This window comes from Mustelus asterias, chromosome 2, assembly GCF_964213995.1.
Source record: "Mustelus asterias chromosome 2, sMusAst1.hap1.1, whole genome shotgun sequence".
Classification (NCBI taxonomy): domain Eukaryota; kingdom Metazoa; phylum Chordata; class Chondrichthyes; order Carcharhiniformes; family Triakidae; genus Mustelus; species Mustelus asterias.
Window position 1 is genome coordinate 105,689,347 of NC_135802.1, and position 24,466 is coordinate 105,713,812.

At 42.2% G+C, this 24,466-nt stretch overlaps 1 protein-coding gene across 4 annotated transcripts in view; it reads right to left on the reverse strand.

The window, feature by feature from the left end:
- creb5b (cAMP responsive element binding protein 5b) overlaps nt 1–24,466 on the reverse strand; it is a 353,679-nt gene that overhangs the window by 8,688 nt on the left and 320,525 nt on the right. For 3 of the 4 annotated variants that reach the window (XM_078239765.1, XM_078239766.1, XM_078239768.1), the window contains 3 exons: nt 17,260–17,574; nt 12,262–12,489; nt 6,819–6,927 (listed from right to left, as the gene is read on the reverse strand). In XM_078239765.1, coding sequence (XP_078095891.1) covers nt 6,819–6,927; nt 12,262–12,489; nt 17,260–17,574 — 652 coding nt within the window. Of the gene's footprint in view, nt 1–2,516; nt 2,651–6,818; nt 6,928–12,261; nt 12,490–17,259; nt 17,575–24,466 lie in introns of all 4 variants that reach the window. The other variant, XM_078239767.1, reaches the window with a different exon arrangement.

A 24,466-nucleotide genomic window follows, 5' to 3' on the forward strand; every position in this document is an offset into this window, starting at 1 on the left:
TGTTCAAGTTGTGGTTTGAAACGATTTTTTTTTAAAGCAATTTTTTCAAATGACATCTTCCCAACTGGTCAGTTTGCGGTGTATGACACAAAGTAGAACATTTGAATATATTCCACCTAACTATTCTTTTAGAGCTGTGCAAAATATTTTGTTCAGCTGAAACTAATTGATTTCCTATTAAATTTAAAAGAGCCATTAATTCAAGTGGGCAAATAGAAGGAAAAATAATGTCAAAATTAAAATAATACACAGCATGCTGATCGGCAGCTGAAAGAGAAATAGGTTAACATTTCTTGTGTGAATCCTCATTCAAATGAGTAACCTATTTTACTTTGTCATTGACACTTCAACCTGCTGTGCATTGTGGCTGCAACATTTATTTGTATATATCTCATATCTTTAGCACTACAGGTGTTGTTTGTATTTAAAAACAAAGGGCGGGATCTTGTGGAGGCGATGGACATCTTGGCTACCAGCTGGAGGGCTGACAAGGCCCCCATGTTGTCTCTTATCGAGAAGATCTACAGCATCTTGTGAGATTCAGGCACTTAATAGGCCTTCCCTGTGATCAAGGACACCAGGCCTGGGGGTCTCAACTGCCAAGTGCTGACGGTAAATCACAGGTTAACAGTTCAGGAAGATAGTGCCTGCTGCCAGTTCTACACCTACCCAAGGCCTTGGATAGAGAAGAGACCCCAGGCATATGTGAGCGATGGTTGAAAAGGGGTTTGTGGGGTGGGGTTTGCAGTGGACTGGATAGAAGGCAGTTGGTAGGAAGGGGAGTGGATGATTGTAGCGAGACATCCCCTAGCCCCCCCATTCCCAATGCCAGGTCCTTCAATCAGACACTGAATGCCTTTGAATGAAGGACCCCACCCCAAACCCCGCCTCAGATGTCTGCAAGAAACATACCAGGGCTTGCTTGTCAAGCTCTCCACATGGCAAGCCCCCCCCACCCATCCCTGGGTTAATTCCAGTGGTGGAAGGACGAGGTCTTTAAGTGGGTCTTAATTGTCAACTTAAGGATCTCAATTGGTGGCAGGACAGGATAGACTTAAATGAAGTGGAGGCAGGAAGATGCAGGCCCTCACTCACCACCCTCCCACCTGATTAAATGCCCCACCCCACTATCAAACACACCGCAGGGAGGACACAAAATTCCCCCCAAAGTCAGTCATGTGCACGCACACTTCTGGTACAAGCAGTGCTGGATCCATCTTGGGTCAACACTTAGCATAGATGGATGGAGCCAGTTGATCTGATGCCAGTGCTGCCATTTTGGAGCTCCACTCCAGCCACTGCTGACTCTTAACCACTGCAGTAGGATGAATCCACATCGGTTCTATTTGTAGGTATCTTCTGCTTGCAGGTTAGCTGCTGATTGAGTTCCATTGCTATTGCTGATTGAGTAGAAGATTTTGGTGGTTGAAATGCTATTTAAAGTTGCTGAAGTCGACCAGTGGTGAAGTGGCAGGTTCTAAACGACTTGGGCCTGACTTCAGAATTCTGCTCTGACATTCCAGGCAATGATGCAGTAGTTTGTATCCTCCTTGACTTGCAGTATGACAGGGAGAATAAGCAGTGGTGATATTGAAGAGGACAAGTTGTTGGAAGAGGGTGAAAGAAGGAATTCCTACATATTACTGCCCCAGTAGCTGCTGCTTGGCTGGGAGAAGGCTGCTGGCTTCAGGTGGACAGGTAACAGCAAGGGCACTGGGTATAGTGGGAGTGGTGGGAGGATGAATGTTGTCATCCTGAGAGAGGACAGTGTGTAATGCTGCACAGTGCAACTACCATTTCCTGGAGCAGCCTCTCAGCAATTCTAGAAACATGTTGGTGGACTGCATTTGGGACTACTGTGATGTCCTGCAAGACCCTTTAAACACTGGTATTCACAGCTATGGAAGCAATCTACGCCTGTGAGGTTTCGAGCTGAGCTTGTATGAGAGCAGTCTGAGCTTACACTGAAGCACCCAGATGGTGGGGCAGAGAATTCCGCCCTCTGTTTTTTGAGTAAGCTTCAAACAATAACAGGTGTAAATTCTACAGAGGGGTGCTGTCTGGAGATGTCTAGTCCAGGAGCAAAATCTCCCATCCAGGGTGATTCAATTAGAACTTTTTGGAAGCTTGACAGTGTTGAATAAGCAAAAATCCCTTGGCAGCCATTTTAACAGTTCATCATTTTAAATAAATAAAATACAGTTCCAAAAGCTACCGAGTGAGCACAGTTCATGTTTAAAGTTATGAGTGTGACATGCTTTACTGGGCATGATCCTATAATCATTTAAATGAGCAGGCAGCATGAAGTTTGCATGCTGCCTACAGCGGAAGCAGCTAGTGCAGGTTAATTGTGCCTGGTGATTCAGATTTGCCTCATTTGTTCCAATGCATCGGAATCCTGGACAAGCGCCTAACTCTGTCATGCATTTTTGGGGGGCTGCTGCATTTTGCCCCAATATGTTTTAATATCAAATAAAAATAGGCTCGATAATAGATACAAAGGGTGAAATTCCTACCTTCACCTCCCAAATTCACAGAACAGAACATTTACTGGGATCCCAAATTCAACAAAGAGCATGTTCCCTGGGAACCCCTTCTTTATGTGCACCATATTGTGTGTTTCTTCCTTGTGCATGGATTTTTTTGTTTTCTTTAAGAAAAGAGAACACGTGCTTATATTTTGTGTAGTAACGGTACAGCTTTGCCACAAGGTACATACAAGAGAATACATTGGTATATGATAAACTGTTGATAATTATTGTGCACATAATGAGAATTTCATATTGTTTGGAGGTGGGAATAATTTGATAACAGTCCCTGGAGTTTTATTGAGTCAAGGGCATATCAAGGGTTCTGTCGACCTGTAGGGCAGGCTTCCTGGCCTTTGAGAGGCAGAGGCTGTTATTGCTAGTTTTTCGTTTGATTCTGATCTTGGTGGGAGATATATGAGTTATGTGGCCTGCTAGAAGAGAGTCTGATACTTCCTGACTGCCCAGTAGAGTCTAAGGAGGGGATTTTCAGGATGTTTCCACTGAAGTCAACCCCAGCCACAGGTTTCTCAGCGGAGGAACGGGTGAACCAGGTAAATAGCCATTGCCTTCGGCAGGACGATCCCACCAGCAGACAACGGCAAGCCGCTTCTGTCATGGGAAATTCCAGCCTATGTATTTATTTCCTGCTCTGACTAACATATGACTCCCCCTAATGTTGTGGGCAGAATTGAATTTCATCCCGGTGGGGCAAATGCAATTTCTGGCTCTGACAAATTATGCTTCCCTGTGTATTTCTGGGGAAAGGATTGGGCAGGGCCAGTGCACACAGGTTAAAATCCACAGATTCTGGTGCCCACCCAGATTGTTGCCCAAAATGGTTAAATATGGAGATTGAACCCAAACATATGAAGTACTGCGTTCTCTAGTCACAGTCCTTCCTCCAGCCACATGTCAAAAAGGGTATAATTTGTGAATGTGAGAAATATCTGCATGGTGTGCTTTGCTCAAAACATTATTTGGAAGTGACACCTATACAATGCAAAGGTGAAAATATGTTTGCATACGTCTCTCCATTCCTCATGTGAGCTCACTGCGTAAGTCCTGTGTCAGGCAGGCCCGGATCACGCATTCTGACATGTTTTAACATGTAGTCACACAGGGTACAGAGGGCAGGGAGAGATGTGTGGGGGAGTGAAAGTACAATTCCAGAAGGGCAAGTTCTTTTTCTTTAGCTCAGTTAGGTTCTGAAGGAAATACTTAATTTGAACATAGGTTTGATTGTATTGTATTGAGGAAGATCGATTTGTCTGCAAATTGAGAACTTGAGATCTTTTATTCATTGTTTTTCTTGGCAGTTTGCACTGTGAAGCTGAGGTAGTTGTGGTCTGGGTGACTGTCAGAAAGCTTTAACAATTTTTTCGGACTTCTGTCTTTGGATCTAGATGGTCCTCTATGCATGCTATGTTGTGATCCAGGCCCATTTTCTGTGGTGGGGTCTCCTGCTGTGCTGGCCCTGTCAATGTGTCAGAGTCATTCATGAAAGTTGTAGGATATAGAACATAGAACAGTACAGCACAGAACAGGCCCTTCGGCCCACGATGTTGTGCCGAGCTTTATCTGAAACCAAGATCAAGCTATCCCACTCCCTACATGGGTAGCACTGGGCTTTAGGTGGTAGCTGATGTGATCATTGGATTGACCAACGAAGCAGAGTTTCTGGGTCATAACTCGGAAGTTGCAAAGGATGTTTATTGGCTTTCCAGCCACTTTCTTTGGGACCAGGGTTCAGGGAGGGTGTACATTCTGTTTTTTATTGGCTTTTTACATTTTGTTGGGGTGATTTCAATCAGAAATTGGCATTCATGTATGGAACTATCACATTAGCACTTAAGTGGATAAAGAAAAGACAATACTTTACCCATATCTAGCTGTGTACTACTATAACGAGATTTATGTGAAATTTGATATATAGTGATGTAACCCACCAAATGTACTGTCAGGATTGATCGTTAAAAATGAAAAATCAATAAAAACTGAAACAACAAATAGTTGCAATAATATTTGAATTGCTGTGATCTGAATTTTGTAAAATGAGTTGACAAAAAGCTTCAAAGTAATTGAGTCTCCCCTTTGACGGTGGAAGTGCCGAGCAGCAGGGTCTTCAGTCACCAGTAGAAAAGGATGTTGATCCTTTCCCAAGGCGAGAGGATGGAGTGAGGATGGAAAAAAAGAATGAGTGATCTGTACCTGCAGGGTTGCCTCACCGACTGCCAGCCAGGAAAGCAAAACTGAACCCTGCTCCTCCAATGGGGAAGTTGAAAGTCCTTGAAGGACCAAGCATCTTTCATCTTTAATTCCAAATCCAATCCTCTGTAATTTTTAATATCCTTTCTGGATTAGTATTTTTCGGCTATTAGGATGCCCAACACTGAACTTACATCAGCTCCTCGAAGGAGTAGCTTCTGCTGAGCCTTTGATAGGCCACAGTGAATAGAACATCCACAAAATAGGCCCTCAAACAGTCTCCAAGGGGAGAAAGAACAGAAGACCTGCTGTCCCTTAACTGGAGTTGGGCCAGATAGTTATTGAAATTACTAAAATATGGTGGCATTGCTAAATAATAAATGTGAATTGTTAATTCCATTTTGGTTTGCACTTGAGTTTTTCAAATTTTATAAGGCTCAACCAAAATGATTTTCGGTCCCTCTATAGATTAACATTGTGTATTCAAAAGTTAAAATAATTGCCAAAGCTTCTGGAAACTAGTTGATATTGAGCTGAAATTTTTAGGGTGTGGGAGGGGGCATACTGCTTGCCACCGCACCCCCCACTGGAATAAATGTCAGCCTTGAACAGAGCGGTGTTAAACATGGCCGTCCCCCAGCCATAATATACTCCTGGTGGTCTAAAGGTGGGACTTTCATCCCTCAGTCTCAGAACTCAATAGTTGGCACTGATGGGACTGTGAAGAGGCCGTGCGATGAAGGCAACATGGATCCCAGAGACTTGGGACCTGGGTTCAATTCCGGCCTTGGGTGACTGTTTGTGTGGAGTTTGCACGTTCTCCCCGTATCTGTGTTAGTTTCTTCGGGTGCTCCGGTTTCCTGCCACAGTCCAAAGATGTGCAGGTTAGGTGGATTGGCCATGCTAAATTGCCCCTTAGTGTCCCGGGATGTGGAGATTAGGGGGATTAGTAGTGTAAATAGGTGGGGTCACAGGAATAGGACCTGGGCAATATGTCAGTGCAGACTTGATAGACCAAATGGCCTCCTTCTTCACTGTAGGAATTCTATGACTGCCCCAATGCGCACAGGTAAACATTTCTTCTTGCCTTTTAATCAGTTGGGTCAGAAAAACAGCCTACTCCCTCCACCTGCCCATATCAATTGTATTATGGTGTAAAGAACATAATATTTGGGTCAGTTGGTTTGTTCACAAGCTCAGTTGTCTGTTAATTATTTGCTTAAAAATAGCGAGCAGGCTGCCGATTTCAGCACCTACTTGCCTACTGTTTAATGGAGAATGGTAACAGTTTTAACAACATCAGGTTAAAGTCCAACAGGTTTATTTGGTAGCAAATACCATTAGCTTTCGGAGCGCTGCTCCTTCGTCAGATGGAGTGGAAACATTTCCATTTCCACATTTCCACTCCATCTGACGAAGGAGCAGCGCTCCGAAAGCTAATGGTATTTGCTACCAAATAAACCTGTTGGACTTTAACCTGGTGTTGTTAAAACTCTTACTGTGTTCACCCCAGTCCAACGCCGGCATCTCCACATAATGGAGAATGGGCCAGTATGGGTGGATGATGGTGGGGCTTGCCTCCTGTCATAGTTTATATGTCTCTCACGCAGCCACTGAAAATACACCCAGCAGAGTCCACTATTACAGAGATTTGTTTATTTGTCTCACTTCAGTCCCTGCATACTAGAATCTTTGGATATAACTACAAAACTGAGAATGCTACATCACAAAAATTACTGAATTGTCTTCAAAAATGATATCCAAGCAAAATTATAAACCATCTAGCTCATGATGTAATAATCACACTATTTACAATCATTCTAATCTATTATTAAAATACTCGAATAGTTACAAAGACCCACCATTAAAAATCAATGGGGATAATTTTCAATTTACCACGGGAGCATGGACTAATATTGTAGGTCATGTGCTCATCATTGACACTTCCCAGTTTTCCTTTCCATCGATTCCAATGGAAAATTGGGGTGTCAGAAAATCTGGCTTTGTGCTCCAGTGATGAGGTGAAAATTACTTCCAGTGCACTTAATTCACTTTTTTCTGACTGAGGTGCATTTTACTTACTTAGATAGCTTTGTGACTCCTCTTGCATTGTTGTGATTGGACAGTCTTTATGTGTCAACAACAGTTGTTTCAGCTGTGCCACCTCATTCTTCAAGAGGGAGACCTCATTCTGTGGACACATTTTACAAAGGTGAGAATCATTTGGAGCTTTTCACTGAGGTTCAATTCTGTCCCAGATTGTTGGATTAACCCCCAAATCAGGTGGATTTCAGTCTGGCGGGAAGAAAAATGCAAGTCTCAAAGATCAAACCCTATCCACGTCGATTTTAATGGAATGGGAAACAGATTCCAAAAATATTAATCAGATCCTGTTGTTAAATTTGTCAGGACCCAAGGGAAATCCATTCCTCCACGTTAACCACCCACAAAACATCGCCTTGTTTCACACTCTCTCACTGTCACCCTTTCAAAATCAAGGCCATTATATCTGCTGTGTAAAAAGTTCCTGTGAGTTTTGGTGGTCTCAAACAAGTTACTTTTCGGTGTGGCCTCACAGGACAAAAGTGTTCGATGCTGCCTGAAATGGAATATTCCTTCCCCTGCATTAGCAACTAAAAAAAAAACCCTTGCATTTCAATAGCACTTTTCATGACCACTGGATGTCTCAAAGCGCCTTATGAGTGAAAAGGAAAGAAAAGGAAAATAAATATTTTTGCTGCAAAAGCTATGTCAAATTTTTGATGTAGATTGATTGTGGAACTGGATGTAGCTAAAAAGAATTAAAAGCTGCTTCACCTGCTAAAGAATAAACAAAATTAACCAGAAGGGTGGCACGATTGCACAGTGCCAGCACTGCTGCCTCATAGTGCCAGAGAGCCGGCTTCAATTCTGGTCTTGGGTCACTGTCTGTATGGAGTTTGCACGTTCTCCCTGTGTTTGCGTGGGTTTCCTCCGGGTGCTCCCATTTCCTCCCAAATGTGTAGGTTAGGTGGATAAGCCATGGTAAATGCTTAGGGTTACAGGGATAGGACGGAGGAGTGGGGACGCTCTTTCGGAGAGTTAGTGCAGACTCAATGGGCTGAATGACCACCTCCTGCACTGTGGGGATTCTATGGTTCCTTCCTATCACATAGACACTGCTACATACAAAAATGCTACAAGAGTGTATATGGACGTTCTTGTACAATGATGGCTTTGTAATAATTATGTCAATTGTGAGTCAGTGGGTCGCACTCCTGCCTCTCCATTACAAGGTTCTGGGTTCAAGATCCAGTCCTGGGCTTGAGCACAAAAATTAAGGCTATTGCTTTAATGCAGTATTGAGGGTGCATTGGAGGTGCTGTTGTTTGAACAAGATGGTACAAGGGCCTGCTCTGGTGGATGTCAAAGTTCTCATGGTACAATCTTAAGAAGAGCAGGGGAGTTACCCATGGTGTCCTAACCAATATTTATCCCTCAATGAGATCATAAAAACAGGTTATCTGGTCATTATCACATTGCTGTTTGTGGGACTTTGCTTTGTGCATAATTGACTGCTGTGTTTCCTACATTACGACAGTGAGCACACTTTAAAAGTACTTACTTCACTGGCTGTAAAACACTTTGACATGTCTGGTGGTTGGTGAAAAACACTATCTTATGGTCCCACCATTAACGTACCCCCGCTGCAGGGAAAGGGTATGTTCAGTAGGAGGAAAATCCCACCTCATATAAATTCATCTTTCTTTCTTTTTACATGTAAAAGGGCTGAGATTTTTGCAGAGCCACGGAGATTCCACAGCCATCCGAAATTAGGGCTTAGAACCTGCATCTGGAAGTCTCAATTTCAATGGATCCTATTTTTACCAGAAGGGGATTGGGGCCGGACATTGATTCACAAATGAGGAAACTCGACCTTAGCAAAGCCATTTGAACTCACTGTTTACTTCAAACAGACTCCATTTTCGCTAGATCCCGCATTATGTGAGCTACCATTTTATTGAGTAGATGTAGATGCTTGTGAAGGATGGAAAGCGTCTAGGGAACTCTCAAGTTAAATCCTTTGTCCTTTAAATTTTGCAAAATAAAACAGCCTGCCTATGTCCCTGATCTGAAAAAAAAATCTGTGCTTGCAGTTTCAATTGATGTTTGTTGATATAACCCCAAGTGCTATCATTATAATATTACTGCTTGACTGCTTCCACAATCTATCATCATCACAGTGCAGAGCTGTAAATTTACAGTTTGAACAACAGCCCCAATAAGTTATTAAAGGATTAGTTTTCTTTGATGTGGGTTTATGTTTGTTTTTATAAGAGATTAAGTCATTGAGGGAATTTCGCTGTAACAAATGGGCTTTTATGAATGGGATTGTTTTTATATCATGAAGTCTGTAGTAGACAAATAGAATTTTTTTTCATCTCACCATGACTCCTATGTGAATATGATGAATACTGGATGAGATGGAATGCAGGGAAAGGATGATGGCTGGACACACATTGTTGGCATGAGTTGGCACTAAGTTGATTTAGGGACTATAAGGGCTATGGGGATGAATGAAAGGGATCATGTGTTGGCATGAGTGGCACTAAGTTGACTTAAGCTCTATAAGGGGCCAATGGGAAATGGGGCCTCGTTTCAGCCACATAGCTAGGTGTTGGTTATTGTCTCTGGGTCCTCTTTTGACCCACATATATGGGTGGTGGTTACTAAGTCACACATTGACATGTGTTGCCACAAGGTTGACTAAAGCACTATAAGGGTCCATGGAGTTAAGGGGTATGGGTTGGCATGATTGGCATAGATAGGCATGGCAGTCAGCGAGAATGAGGGGTAAGGGCTAGAGGGCCGATGTCCACAGAACTGATGCATGCCTTTTAACCGTGGCAGAGGCACAGTGGTTAGCACTGCTGCCTCACAGAGCCAGGGACCCGGGTTCAATTCCGGCCTCAGGTGTCTGCCTGTGTGGAGTCTGCATGTTCTCTCCATGTCTGTATGCGTTTCCTCCAGTTTCCTCCCACAGTCCAAATATGTGCGGGTTAGGTGGTTTTGCCATGCTCAATTGCCCCTTAGTGTCGAGGGGACTAGCAGGGTTATATGGGGTTATGGGGATAGGGCCTGGGTGGGATTGTTGGTGGTGCAGATTCGATGGGCCAAATGGCCTCCTCCTGCACTGTAGGGATTCTATGGTTGAACCAGTCCACCTCTGCCCTTGGCAGCCCCTGTGTCCACCTCCGATCTGCATCATTGTGCGGTAAGCCTGATTCCATCCTGCACTCACTGTCCACCAGAACATAGATCCTGCAGTTTGGAGCACTTTTTCCTGAGGCAGTTGCTGTGAGCCTGGAAATTTCTCAACTCTGCCCCCCCACTTCGGGAGTGAAAATCCAGTCCAAGGAGTCCTGCACTATGTTTTTAGGAGAGATTTCTGTCAGTGAGAGGCCTAAAACAATTTGAGGGCCTGGTCTCATTTCAGTGTTCTTGGTGAGTGGCAGTGTTTCATGGCAGGCACCCAGCTCCGGGCTGGCACAATCGGACATCCAAAATGCTGAGGCAGCCAGTTAGGTTCAAGGATAGGAAACTGACCAGGGAGGGGATGGCCTGCGATGCAGGTTGGCGTTAGTGTTCTTGTGGAACAAGTGTCATTTTGTACTTAATTTTTTCAGCCTTTTCTGCCATTTCTGTTTCACCAGCTGGAATAATTGCAGACAGCATGAATGACACATGTCCTGCTTAATTGTAACTCAAACCTGGTTCAGATGCATGTCATAAGGCACCAGGTTAGGTGTAGTAATGAGGTGCTTACCTGATTCAGCTGGGTTCTGGGTCGCACAGCAGTCGACCTTGGGCAATCAGGCAGCAAGGAGCATCAGAAGATAAATTAGATGACAAGTGCAGCACAGCGAGTTGAGAACTAGTACTGCAGAGTTCTTGCCAGATGGCCTGAGTTAAAATTGGCTCTTTTGACTTTACAGGCCCAATATTTACAAGGTGTGTGGGTGGGAAGGGGTACTGGGAAGAAGTTGTGGACAGGAAATCCAAAAGCATGGGTTTCCCAAACATCCTGATTGCTCAAAATGTTTTTTCCAGGTTTCCTGTCCGACAGCCAGCCTGACTGACTGTCTGGCTGCTTGTTGGTCTGGAAAGCCTGCAGCAGAAGGAAGCAGTGTGGTGTAGACAGGGAGAGATGATAGTTGGATGGTTAGGAGGTGGGGAGAAGCAGATAGATTGTGAGAGGGGATTTATGGGGTAGCTTACTGAGCTGGCAGAAACACTCCTGCCCATCCTGGTCCAAAAGCAGTATTGTAAAGGCACTTACCTTACACATTCAGCCCCTCTGTATCTCAGCCATCTGGTTTCCCAAGGGAGACCCAGCCAGCATGGCTTCAAAGTAAAAATTGTTAAAATGAAGGCTACAGCCTCCTTAAAAGGTTTCAATTACTGACCCACCAGCTGACAGCAAATTGGTTGATCAAATTCCTGTCCTTTTCCAGCCTTCATTAAAATTGGAAATGGGCGGGTCAGGTTTGAGGAGAGTTGTGTTCTTGTTTCAGATTCTTAATTTTTTAACCCTACCTGATCCAAATTTACCCATCTTGAGGAGATAAAATTATTTCATCTATATTTAGATCAACATAACTGAACACGCCTTTAGTTCTTTCATTTGAACTATTCCATTACTGACGACACCATTCTCTTTGAGTCCATCAAGAGAATCTACCTTGAAATCTAAGATGACAAAACCAAAACTAAATATTCTCTTTCATCTGAGCCTCTGAATTTCAAGAACAAGCAGCTATTTAATAAAAAACCTGTTGTAAACTTTTATTGTTCTCGTGATAAGAATCCACTAAAACAAGTGAGCACATTTAAATAATTACATTTCAGTTGACACAAAACAAGATTAGAAATCGGACATGAAGTTAACGTTGGTGGGTTTTTCCCCCTGAACATCACCTGTAGCCTTGTGAAGCAGCAGAATATATTTTGAAAGTTAACTCAAGTGTCACCAAAAGATTCAGCAATATCTTGACTATCTCTTGAGCTGAAAGTGTTCATATTATTAGCAAATATGTTGAGGTGTTTCTATGGAAATCTTCTGTCCACTACTTTCAAGAAGGTGTCAATTTATCACTTGAAATGAGGTGATGTTTCCATTAAATAGCAGGTGGAAGAATTTCATATGAATAAGATTGTTCATAACATTGTGCAGTGCAATTTTAACAATCGTGCACAGTTTATTAATTCATTTTGAGAATGGAAGAAGAAATGAGAAACATAAACTGTTCGTTCAGTAATAAAAAAGCGATAAATGCTGCAATGTTATGCTCCATTTTTAGTTAATATATATATTCAAATTATGTGCAATCTGGAATAAAATATCTTTGGGAGCAATAAGGATTAATCCTAAACCTGCCATAGTAGGTACGATTAGAAAATAGCATGAAATGATGCTCCTTTCAAATGATAAATTCAAATAATATGAAAAACCTTTTCTAGGATGATTTGTAAGAAAATATCATACCTGAAGTTGCATATTGGTTTGTGTGAGTTCCTCTGCTTTCTTTTCCAGTGACAACACCCACACTTTTCTCTTCTGTCTACAACGTGTTGCAGCTGCGCGATTTCTTTCCAGAAACTTCCTCCGTCTTTCATCAGGATCTTCATCCACAACCCTTCTCCTACGGCCCCCACTGGTTGGAGTTGGGTGCCCTGACTGCGGAGATTGCATCTGTTGTGCTCCAGGCGAGACCTGCAAGGGAACATCAAATATATTTTGCATTATATAAAGAAGTTAGCACAAAATTTCAGTTTAATAAGTTTCAACCACGCAGACCGTCAGGATTGTAATCTCGCACTTGAGAATTTCTATCTCATGCTCATGATGGTCTCATTTTTCCCCCCCACAATATACAACAGAACAGAAAAGGCTCCATCTAAAGAGACAGCAATCTGCACCTTATGTGGGAAATCATGAGGAATTTTCTTTGGTTATGGGATCATTTCCCAATCCTGACGCCGCTCATATCAGCAGTTTGCCCATCTGCATGATCTTATGGAAGGCAGACGATTAACAAACTATGTCCGCGTTCATTATTCAATTAGAGATGGCTGTTGGGGGACCGAATTGGCAACATGATTGAGAGCGTTGTATTTAAAGGGACATTGCCATCCTATGGAGTAATAATTGATTCTCTCACAAATAACTATCAGTGCTTCGCATTTCTGCTCCCTTGGCTGTCTCATTACTCCTGGAGAAATAACCTATTTACAGAGAATCATTTGTTTTGGACCATTTTAGTCTGTCTCGGGCTTCCAGCTGATTTATGCTGAGGTTAGTTCTACTTGGATTGTTGCTAGTGAGGGACAGCGTGTGGGTGCTCATTATTTCCTCCAAGGAAAGAAGTCATTTATTATACTAACTAGGGCTCATCTGCAGATTCTGCTTTGTTCTATCTTCTTACTGTACTGTACTGTGAAAATATTAACTTACTGTTATCTTTTATATCTCTAGTTACAGCTTTTTTTCTACAGGTCCTTCTTTGACTCTTTGTTCATCCTCTTGTCCTGTTTCTTTATGTTCTGTATTAATTTCAGTGAATTTCCTCAGTTTTCTCCCTATAGGAATTATATGTTATTCTTCCCTCTGATTAATTTAGTCTTAATTCATTTAGTCTTGCCCTGAGCTTTGTTGTTTTACTCCTTTGCTGACCTGAATGCCTGTCAGTTGCAGGCAAAAATAACTCCCCTCTGAGTTTTGACTCCACTGAGATGATGAGCTCCAGACACTGCAGTGGATCTGTGCGATATTCGGAAAATGTCATTGCTCTGGGAAAAAACCAGCTGATTTGGTTTCTCGCAGCTGCCAGGCAAGTTGCTGCATGGAATCACCTCTGATAAAAGCACATGGAGATGGGACACATGTTGGGGAAGTGGACCGATGCTTTGCTTTTAGACTCTTCGTACATCCTCTCCCCACTCCCCTCCTCCACCCCTCCACCAAATAAAATCCCTTACAGAGCTCGGAAAATTCCAGTTACATATGCCTGAATCCCACAGTTGGAGGTGCTCATGTACAGAATGTACAGCCCCCTTTCAGGAGACAGTAGGCACATTCCATGTGTCTTCCAGACCACTCCCCGTCCCCCACCCACCCAAATCCAGCAAACAATATTATTCAAACATTTCAAGTTCAATGGTTAGGGCTTTCCGCTTTAAAATCGGCAACAATTTAAATACTGTTGGCAGATATACTGTACACTCCCTCTCCTCTCCTCCCACCTCTGCCCAGGCAGTAACATAAAGGGGGCACAGGGTTGGAGAACCTCAGAAATTCCAGTGGATAGCTATCAACAAATGTTTTATTATCGAAAGATAGGCCTTTACATTTTAAATAATCTCCCCCATTGTCAAATCAACCCTGCGTGTAATTTGCATCGTGTTTGAATATATCTATTGATATTAGGGTGGATATATTTTATATCTCCATCACATCTACTGGAAAAACCTGAACTTGGTGGTGATCCATTGGAGCTGCTCCCAGACACATTTCCTACCCTGTCTACTGGAGCTATGCCAGAGAGTTCGTGTAACTCCAAAAAAAATCATGCCCAATGTCTGTGTTTGTTTAAGGACTGTAGGAAGACCATGAGTGCAGACGTAAAATGTCAACTCTTTCCATCCTTTGAAACTAATAAGCATGAGTAGTGAAAGGTGAGAAATGTATGAATCATTTATTTCCTTCAAACCTAGATTCAATTCTGGTACGTATCGACTCTCTCCATATTAAGAGTAGCATTGCTTGCAATGAAAGTCAAGCTGCATCAGAAGGATTGGTTGCAGACTTCCAAAATCATTAATTTATTTTCACTCTCTTTTGCTGACTCCGTATTTGGTCAAAATATATATTTGTCCGTCTTAAGTGCTTGAGAAACGTGAAAACAAGATTATTTACCACGAGCCGTGACTGGCTGCCATTTCCACCATTACATTTGTATTTCAGCAAAATGTTGGGTGGAAAATAGCTGTATATTGCCACTTTGATTAGTGGATGTTAAAATATCAAAATAACCATGTAAGAAAACTTATTTCTAAAAAAAGGAATATCTGCCCATTCTTAGACAGTTAACTTGTATTGCTTGTACAAAAGGACAAGTGATTAGGTGATGCAAAATGAGAATGCAGATCAGAGAATAAGACGTAATTTATAGTCCCATCTCTGATTTGCACTCATTTGCTTTGTTTCACCAAATCTTCCCTTCAAAATGATTAACTCCTGCACCGCCAGGAACAGTATCCAAAAGGGAAATTTCTTCACACACTAAGGACAGGATTTTCCGGCCACATTTGCACGAAAGCCGGAAAATCCCTCCTGAAGTTAACTGACTTTTGCACGGTCCATGTCCCGCCCGCTGCGATCCCAGTGGTGAGCAGGATGGGAAAATTCCAACCAAAGTATCATGACGCCAAAAATTTGTTTGTAAATATTTTCTCTAGTAGTTTCATAAATGGTAGAAATTAGTTTGCTTTATGAGCACAAAATGGATGCAGAGCATATTTTTAGCGAGGGAATTATGCTAAAAGGGTAAATTATGAGCGTTAGTTGCACAGATTGGGGATTGTATTTGCTTGTGTAGCAAAGGTGAAGGGGAATGATTTAATCGAGCTGTTTATGGCAATTAAAGGATTTGATTGGGTAGACAGAAATCATTTCCTCTTGTGGAAGAATCCAGAACAAGATAGAATAAATTTAAAATTAGAGCTAATCCATTTGTGGGTGATGCCAGAAAGCCCCTCTTCACAAACGGTGTGGAGGAAATCTGGTACTCTCTCCCCCAAAATGCTGTTGAGGTGAGGTTAATTGAAAATTTCATAACAGTATAGATATTTTTTATTAGACAAAGTTATTAAGGGTAACAGAGCCAATGGTGACAGATGGAGTTAAGATAGAAATGAACCATCATCCAACTGGATGGTTCAAGAACAGGTTCAAAGGGTTGAACTGCTGCTTCTGTTTCTAAAAATAGACAGTACACCCTGGAATATGTTAATTAAGGGCTTAATACCCATTGGAGGACTTCAATGCAAAGTTCATTACTGTTGAGTGGGCGGGTATCAGGCCTATGCTGCTCAGGGTATTCCATTGGCCGCAGCGGCCAGCAGGTCTAGATAAGGGCCGTGATTCTCCCATCCCACTGCACTAACTTTTTAGCGCAGCAGGCCGGGAGATCCTCATATCAGTCGATTCACAGTGTTCGCGGATGGGTTCGTGCCCCACCAGCGTCTCCCAGTGCTGGATTTCCAGCGGTGTCAGCTCCGTGCCAGAAATCAGCGGGGAGGCTCAAAGACCATTTAAATGGTAATTTTAATATAATTTGAATATCATTAGCAGACTCAGGACTGAAGTCTCCAGGCCCGCTAGCCTCTACCCCTCCATCCGCAGTGGTTCACTCCAGTGGGGATTACAGTAGCTCCTCACTCCGGGCCAGCAGCCCGGCTCTGCTGGAATGAAGGAGGGCAATCGGGGCCCCTCAGAAGGTTGGACGGTGGGTGTGGGGGGGTGGGGGGGGTGATTCAGCGCTGGCACGGGAATGGTCGAGGGGGTTGGGGGGACGGCAGCGATCAGGCCATGGGGAGCTGGAAGGGCAGGCTTTGTGGTATTGCGGGGCTGGCCAGCAATCGGGAGGCCGGCAGTGCGGAGCCACTGTGCATGCGCTGATCTCAGCGCTGACAGATCAACGCATGTGCAGTCGCCCGCTCAGCGCTATGCTGCCGGCCTCTCCAGTGGGGATAGGCCCCACCCACGAAGTTTAATGATATTCATGCTGGTGGCCTCTGCAGTGCACAGTGTGGGAGATTCTTCTCTGAACTCCCACTGAAAAAAACAGCGTGAATTACTTCAGTTTTCACGCAAATTCGACACTCAGAATTTTTTGGGAGAATTCCAGCCAAGATCTTCCACTGCTTTCCGTGGATCCATGAGAAACAGGAGTATTCTTCCTGACTCTATAGTCCTGATGATTTTCCCCTTCCCCACATTGCTTGTTCCATCACCACAAAAACATACCTGAGGGCTAGCTCTGCTGACGCACACAGCCTGAATTCTTCATATGGGGTGATCTGTATGAGATCAATTTCTGCTCGAACACTGAGTGTGGGCCCAGATAGAAATCTCCCCATAAATATCTTTAGAAAATATGCTTTTAAAACTTTGCAGGAAACACTAACTACAGGAAATTCTCATTAACTTACAATGGTCCTGCTATATAAAGTAAGCAGAGAAATTCTTCCCTCTGGTTTTATTAGGGTACATCTCCAGGTACAAAGTTATTGATAAAGTGTACTACAAAATACACATTTTATTTATTTTTTATTGGTGATAAAGATTCCTGTTGCAATGCTATTACATCAATGATAGAAAATAGACACTATGATCATTGTTTTTGCATCAGTTTCCATTTCACTCAGTGGTATGGCCATATACCTGTAATACATTCTATAAATATCCTTATAGATGATTTACCTGACTCTGTGCTCCTGTAGGGAGAGGTTGCAGCGGAGGGGTCTGGTGTTGTGGTGGATGTGTGTGTAGGTGTGGATGAGAATGGGAGTGGTTTTGCTGGTGATGGTGAGGATGATGTTGATGTGGGTGCGGTGGCTGCTGCTGATGTGTGAAAGGATGGTGGGAGGGAGGCTGGTGCTGATGTGAGTGCATGTGATGGTGTGGCTGTGGTGGCTGCTCCTGCCTGGATGTCATCATCTCCATTACTTGACCCATCATGTTCATATTTCCATTTGACAAAGCCGCAGGGTGCTGACTCAGTGCTGCTTTAAGCCTCTGAAAAGAAAACAAAGCAAAGAATGCTAATTAAAACCTCATTGCTTTTCAAATTTGCCATATTGAAGATGTTATACACATTCTCTCCTCTGTATCCAAAAACCCCAGATGTCAAAGTAAATGGTAGAAGTCATGCTGGTATTAAAAACCGTGTAATCATACTTCATTACAAGATTAATGTTTTGCATTTCATTGGCCAACATCTGTGCTTTTTTTAAAAGCCCCTTTTCAAAGGTTTCCTTGCTTTTAAAGATTCTGAGCCAGACATTTTCTTTTTAATGTCACTACAGCAATGATCATTACCTTCTCTAAGCAAAACAAGAATGTAACCTTTCAAATGTATTCATCTTGCCTTCTTGAGCACCAAATATAAAAAGGAACTGTCCAAATGTGTTCAAAATGGTTTGTGGCGATGAAATAAAAAAAAAACCTTGCATCATTTTGAGTTTCAGTGTCTAATGCCATGGATACTGCTTTGGGAGGGCAGTAAGTTTATCTTCCTGCTGCTTGCTGCAGTTTGGTTACCAGCACGTTATTCAAATAACTGCCCAACAGAGGTCTGGCATCGATTAGGTTACAACAGAACAAAGCTATAGTGAAGAGATGGCAGGAAGACTGTCTGAAGAGAAAATTATTCAAGTTGAAACAAAGAAAATTACTTAGTTGCCATCCCTCTCCCCCAGGAAAGCAACTTGAATACGCAGATGGAATAAGGTCTCTTGAGGACAGAACTCCAGCTGAGGGGAACAAATGACAGGGCTTATATCTCTGGTAATTCAAATTGGAAATTCAGTTCCTGCACTTACAGGACTAACTATGGGAGTACCGAGGCCAATGTGTGTAGCTGCATAAATAAAACTAATTTAGGTCATTGCTATTTTGCCAAAAAAAAAGATATTCGTGTACACACGATGAAAAGTAGTTGCTGCTTCTAATGGTTTATGAAAAGATAAACAGCCATATTTCATATTCTACAAAAGGTAACTGAATCTGAGCACAATGAGCCACAATACAAAATATGTCAAAATACAATTTATTGCTACAAAATTAGGTGATCTGCAATAATGAGGATACTTGTGCCTGAAGATGGAAATCCTGGGATGACAAAAATTAATTCTCATTTTAATAGTAGTGTTGAGTTGCAGGCACCAATAGGGTATCCCAGTGCAGCTTGCTGCTTCATTCTCCCCAATTTTGTCCTTTGGGATAGTGACTTGATCCTCAAGCCAGTGCAGGGAGCGGGTGGGATGGTGGGGGAATGGCATATGGTAAATGGACGCAGTAAACATGAGCCAGCAGCAGCCATAGTAATAATGTGGCGGCAGGATGGCCCTTTGAGGATCACTTGACGTCACTCTCTATTTGGTGCCGTGCAAGTGGAGTAAATTTCTTCAATTTTAGCAAATGGTTCCTAAAATGGGTACTGGACCCACATGTCAATGTTGAAATGAGGCCTGACTTTCTTTCAAATGACTGCCAAGGCTGTCTTTAAAAAAAGATCCTGAATAAACTGAAAAATCCATTGTTGTCACACCTGTTTTAGATCTGAAAGATAGGCAAATTGCATTCTAATTACTACCCCAAAGTTTTTGTTTAAAATACAGAAGATGGCATCCCTACAAAGAGTGATCTTTGCAATCTGTATGTCGACGACTACTGAATCCAGTAGATTTCTCATTGTATTGGGTATTTTATTGAAGGTATAAACAATCACATTTTTTGTATAATTACATATTCCTGTAAAATAACTAGGAGTAAGATGTGATAAATACAGCATTCACAACCATCAGGACAAGAATTCAAGGCCCACATTCATTGCTATCAGGAAAACTGCAAACGTTGTTATTCAGCAGATTTCTGTGCTGCTATTGTATAATTGCCACCAAGACACTGCACTTAAATTTTCTGGATTGTCTCAGGTCCTCAGAGGAAGCTCCATGTGCAGGAAATACAACAATTATTGGGGTGGTGAAACAGATCCAAAGGAGATAAATAAAAAGCCCGAGAAACAGAGAAATTAAAACTTAAAATAAGAAAAGAAACAGAAAGAAAAATCATTGGAGTAACTTTAACTTTTAGAGATGGTTTAAAATGATAATATTGGTGTGGCTACCCACTACACAACCCTGCAATTTTCCTATCAATTGAAGTGAATGGACAGAACTGTATCAAAAACAGAAAATGCTGGAAAATCTTAGCAGGTCTGAGAGTATCTGTGGGGGGAGAATAGAGCCAACGTTTCGAGTCTAGATGACCCTTTGTCAGAGCTGTATTTTGCTTTTATCTTTTATCTTAGGACAAAACTCTCCAACTGGCAGGCAAACTGGAATTGCTCATTGCACATCTTCACCAAAAGTTAAAATGACCCTCACTGAGACCACACTGAATAGTCTATTATAGACAAGAGAAAAACCGCCAATCCAGGAAAGGGGTGAGGCTGGTATCCAACATGCTCCAATAAAGACAACAAGTTGAGAGAGAACAAAAAAAGCAGAGGAAAAGAAACAGCAACACTGCATATATTAAAAACCTAAAAGAAAATGAGGGTAAATTAACTGGGGAACAATAATAAAATACATCTCATTTAACCAAACTTTGCACATTTAAAATAATATGTTGAGCGTGCACATCTATCCAAGAAATGCAAGCGCAAGATAAACAAGCATTCCCCAAAATGCTTATTCACAATGACTTAAAATAGAAACAATAAAAAGGACATAAAATGTGTGCATGAACCAAGGAGAGAAAACTGGTGGGAGGAATGTAGAAATTTGCCACAGCACGATATAATTATTAGGAGTCAAACGAAGATGCTAGAAATCAATACAGCGACGAAAGTTAAAAATGATAAGAGCATTTAGAGAGAAAATGCAAACTATTAAATATAAAAGTAGTAGGAAAAGTTAAGATAAACTAGTTTAAATATTAAATGAATATATATTTTACAAGTATTCACTGGAGATGATTACATTTGTGTAACTTTTTAACCAAGTACTGGAGTATACCCTGCATCCCAGAGGATTTAGAGATCAGCATTGCAGGAGTACTGAATTAAGCATGAGTATTTAAGCTCATTCATTCAGCCGGAGGCAACAATGGAAAATTTTGTGGCACTGGTTATCATCCTGGGAACCCCTTAAGTACCTATGAGACTGCAAAGGACTGAAAGAAGGAAAAGGTGGAATCTGTACTCCAAAATGATGATTCAACTATGTCATGAATCTGTAAGCCCATTAACTTACTATCAATAAAAGGTAAAATAATGGAATGTGCTCTAAGATGAAGGAGGATTTGTATATTGACATCTTTAAACCCCATTTTAAATATTCCCAATCAGCTGGCTGGCACCTCCTTAAGAAACCCAGCAAAATGACCATGACCACCATAACATCGGCAGTGGGTTGTACATTCTTGAACTTGCCGGTGGTTGTCATAGTGTTTCTGCTGCACAGGGGGACTGAAAATTCACCCCAAGCTCTCCATTTATACTGCACTCTGAACATATTATATACCCGCTGCTAATTTTGGAGTGAACATTACACAGCATTTACTTCTAAAATTCTTATCATAGGTATTGCAATTAAATGTTAACAGTTAGTTCCAGGGATAGAACAAGGCATAGGACTTCTCAGTGCATTTCGAAATGAAATGTTACAGCCCAGTCAGTGATTTTAATAAACAATAAATATATAGAATATATCAAGAAACCTTGTATGCAGCTGCTCCTCAATCAAGACATTTTAAAGATAAACAAGATTTTGCAAGCTTTTCATTCATCAGGCCCTAGTGTAAAAGTCAACCAGATGCCCTGGCTCACAGTACTAGCATGAAGCTAAGCGACCTGAAGCAGTATCATTCAAGCCATCATTGATCAGACTCTGGTGCCTCATTAATTTCTGCTGAAATGCTTGATTCTTCATGCTGAGACTGAACAACATGTTCTTGGCCAGCTTCATTACTCATTAAAGCTGAAAGTCAGCTCTGTCTGCTCAGTCCATGTAGCATCTATTATGTCAACCAACAATCATCACCATCAAGCCCAGGTGAACACATACCTGACCAAGCAAAATTCTGGCCCTGATGCACGAATTACAAAGTTCCCATTGCACCCAATACCAAACATTAAAAAATGCATTTCATGTGAAATAATGGTAAAACATTTAAATGTTTTTTCAAATAAATAAAGATCATGAACACCTATTCCAAATATTTTTAAATGCCATTTTATCTAGAATTTAATCTTGGGTTTCAAGCATAATGCCAGCACAAGCGTGGCATCTCTTGGCTGTTTCTATTTCCTTGGGGATAGCTAAATTACCTGCAAAACAACTAATTTGCAGATGTACCTGCAAACAATTTTACATCCACACCAGGCTGCCACTTAAGGGATAACGTTACCATTCTCTTTCCCAATGTATAGCTGTGGACATTGGGACTGCATTACGGGAGTTTGGGAAGGAGGGCGGTGTGTTCCTAGGAATTTTCTGTCCAATAAAATTAATAGATGGAAAATTCAGCAGGGTCAACTAACCCTAAAGCCTGAATTCCCAACATGTGACCCTGGGAGGTGAAACTTGTAAATCTACCCCCATAACACTGGTTAAATCAAACAGATGCATGATGTTAATTCAAAAATATTTATTCCAGATCTTTTCATTTAAATCATAACCTGCTTAGCAATTAAGATGAAGTTTTTACAAACAGTGCTATCAATGACCAACTCCAAATACTAAGCATCCAGGTCAACATTCTCTTACTATGTTTGTATCGACAATAATTTTGCAAATTGCAGCATTTTGTCATTTTCATACAACTTTCTTCAACACATTATTAAAAAAGGAGATGGACCAAATCTCTTTCATTTGGATAAGGAGACAGCAATCAATAAATATTACTGAAATGACTATCTCTTCATTGAAGTTATTGATCATTTCCAAATACCAGGAATCATCTCAAAAACTGTAATTGTTTCACATCAACTAACAATGAAACAAATATTGAAAATGAAATTACATGTCCGATTATTGTTCCTCACTCCCCTACAGATCAAAATCTATGCCAAGGAATCTAAGTAATGGCAGCTATTCATGGTTTAGAATTCTTAAGGGTCTCCAGAGAACCTAAATCATTGTACTCAAAGCCTCCTCTCAACTGACAAGGAATAGAAATGATGTACAGAATATAATGACCAGTATTGAAACAGTAGAAATTTAACACAAATTTTACTTTACATAGGGTAATGGAATACACCCAGTTAATAATACTAGAAAATAAAACGTCACTTTTCATTTTACAGAATTTGATCAATACCCTTCGTTAGAAAATACTGGAACTTGGTTATATTGCTGCCTAACGCATTTAACCTGACAGTGCTCTCATTGCTCTTCACCTTTACTGACCTGGGATTGAGTTTGATCTACAACAGGATGACTCAATGCACATGTAATCTGTGTACGATGGTCTGCAGTTACAATGGGATAGGTTCAAACAGTAGGCTAATCTCCTTATACCCGGAGGACTTAACTGCATTTCATAAAAGTACCACGAATGTCAAAACATCAACCTTGAATAATCCAGATTGGAAGCAGACATAATCGAAGAATCGCATGATGCTTGTAAAGTTAAAACAGGATATGTTTCACAACAGTTGCAGTTGTGCACATGGGTGTGCACAGGAATTGCGTATGGATGTGTAATGTTTTGAACTGTGTATACTGCTGCAGAATGTGATGAGTATGTCTGGGTTTTGCATATACCCACAAAATACTTATCACTATTTACCCTTGTGGGTGACAATTTAGACTGAAATATACAGGCAAATTTATTTTCAAATGGGTGCGATTCTCCTGGATCGGGCTATGTGCCCACGCCAGCGGGAAAATCAGAGCGTCTCCCCTGGTATTGGCAGCGTCTATCAAGTGAGATTCACCCACCTGTTGGATGCAAATTAATGCATTGAGAGAAACCCACCGGCCAGCTCAGCTCTTCAGAGAAAAAGGACGCCCCAATCTGTGCAAATGGTCTCCCTCCCCCCAAAACTGAAATGGTAATCCTCATCCCCTAACTGACCAGGGGAGCACCACTGACCCCTCAGCAAAGAGGGACATCCTCCCCCTACAACTCAGACAACAGGTTCCCCCCCCTCCCCCCCAACACCATGCACGCATAAGGGTGACCCGAGCCAACACCTCCCCCCACCACCCCCTCCCAGACCACTATTCAGCCCCCATCCCCTCAGAACCTCCAGGCTTCCCCAGCTGCCTCAAAATCCCACTCAGCCTACATCTCTCTCAGGCACTACCCACTCCCTCTCCCTCCTCAGACCTTCACACAGCCCCCATTTCCCCTCAGACCCCTTCATTCGTGCCCACCCTCAGGCCTCGGTAGTGCCTGGCATCTTGGGTCACAAGGGGGGTCAAGGAAGTAGGTCCAGTGCCCTTGTGCCCTCTGCCACTGCCATGCTGCAGAGGGAGGGTCCCCTAAGGGTCCGGGGGGTTGGGGTGATGCGCGTTATCACACACGAGGCTTGAGATGCTCAAGGAAATAAAGGCTTTTATTTACTATTACAACGAAGCTACCATGTATAGTACACGATCCCAGACTGAGGAGTCCCAGACAGAGCAGTGACCTTTATACCTCTCCTAGGAGGCGGAGCCCGACTGGGATGTACCATAATAACTATAATACAGGTGTAACAGCCCAACCCTAACCCCAACAGCAACAAGTAGAACAACCCATCCCTAACCCCAACAGCAACATATATACATACTCGTAGTACTGGCCAGACCCTGGCTCAGTACTACCTAGTGGGAACCAACGATGGTTCACCACATGGGGGCAAAGGTTTGATCTCACCATTCTCTCCCGGATCGGGGTCTCGTGGCTCAGCTGC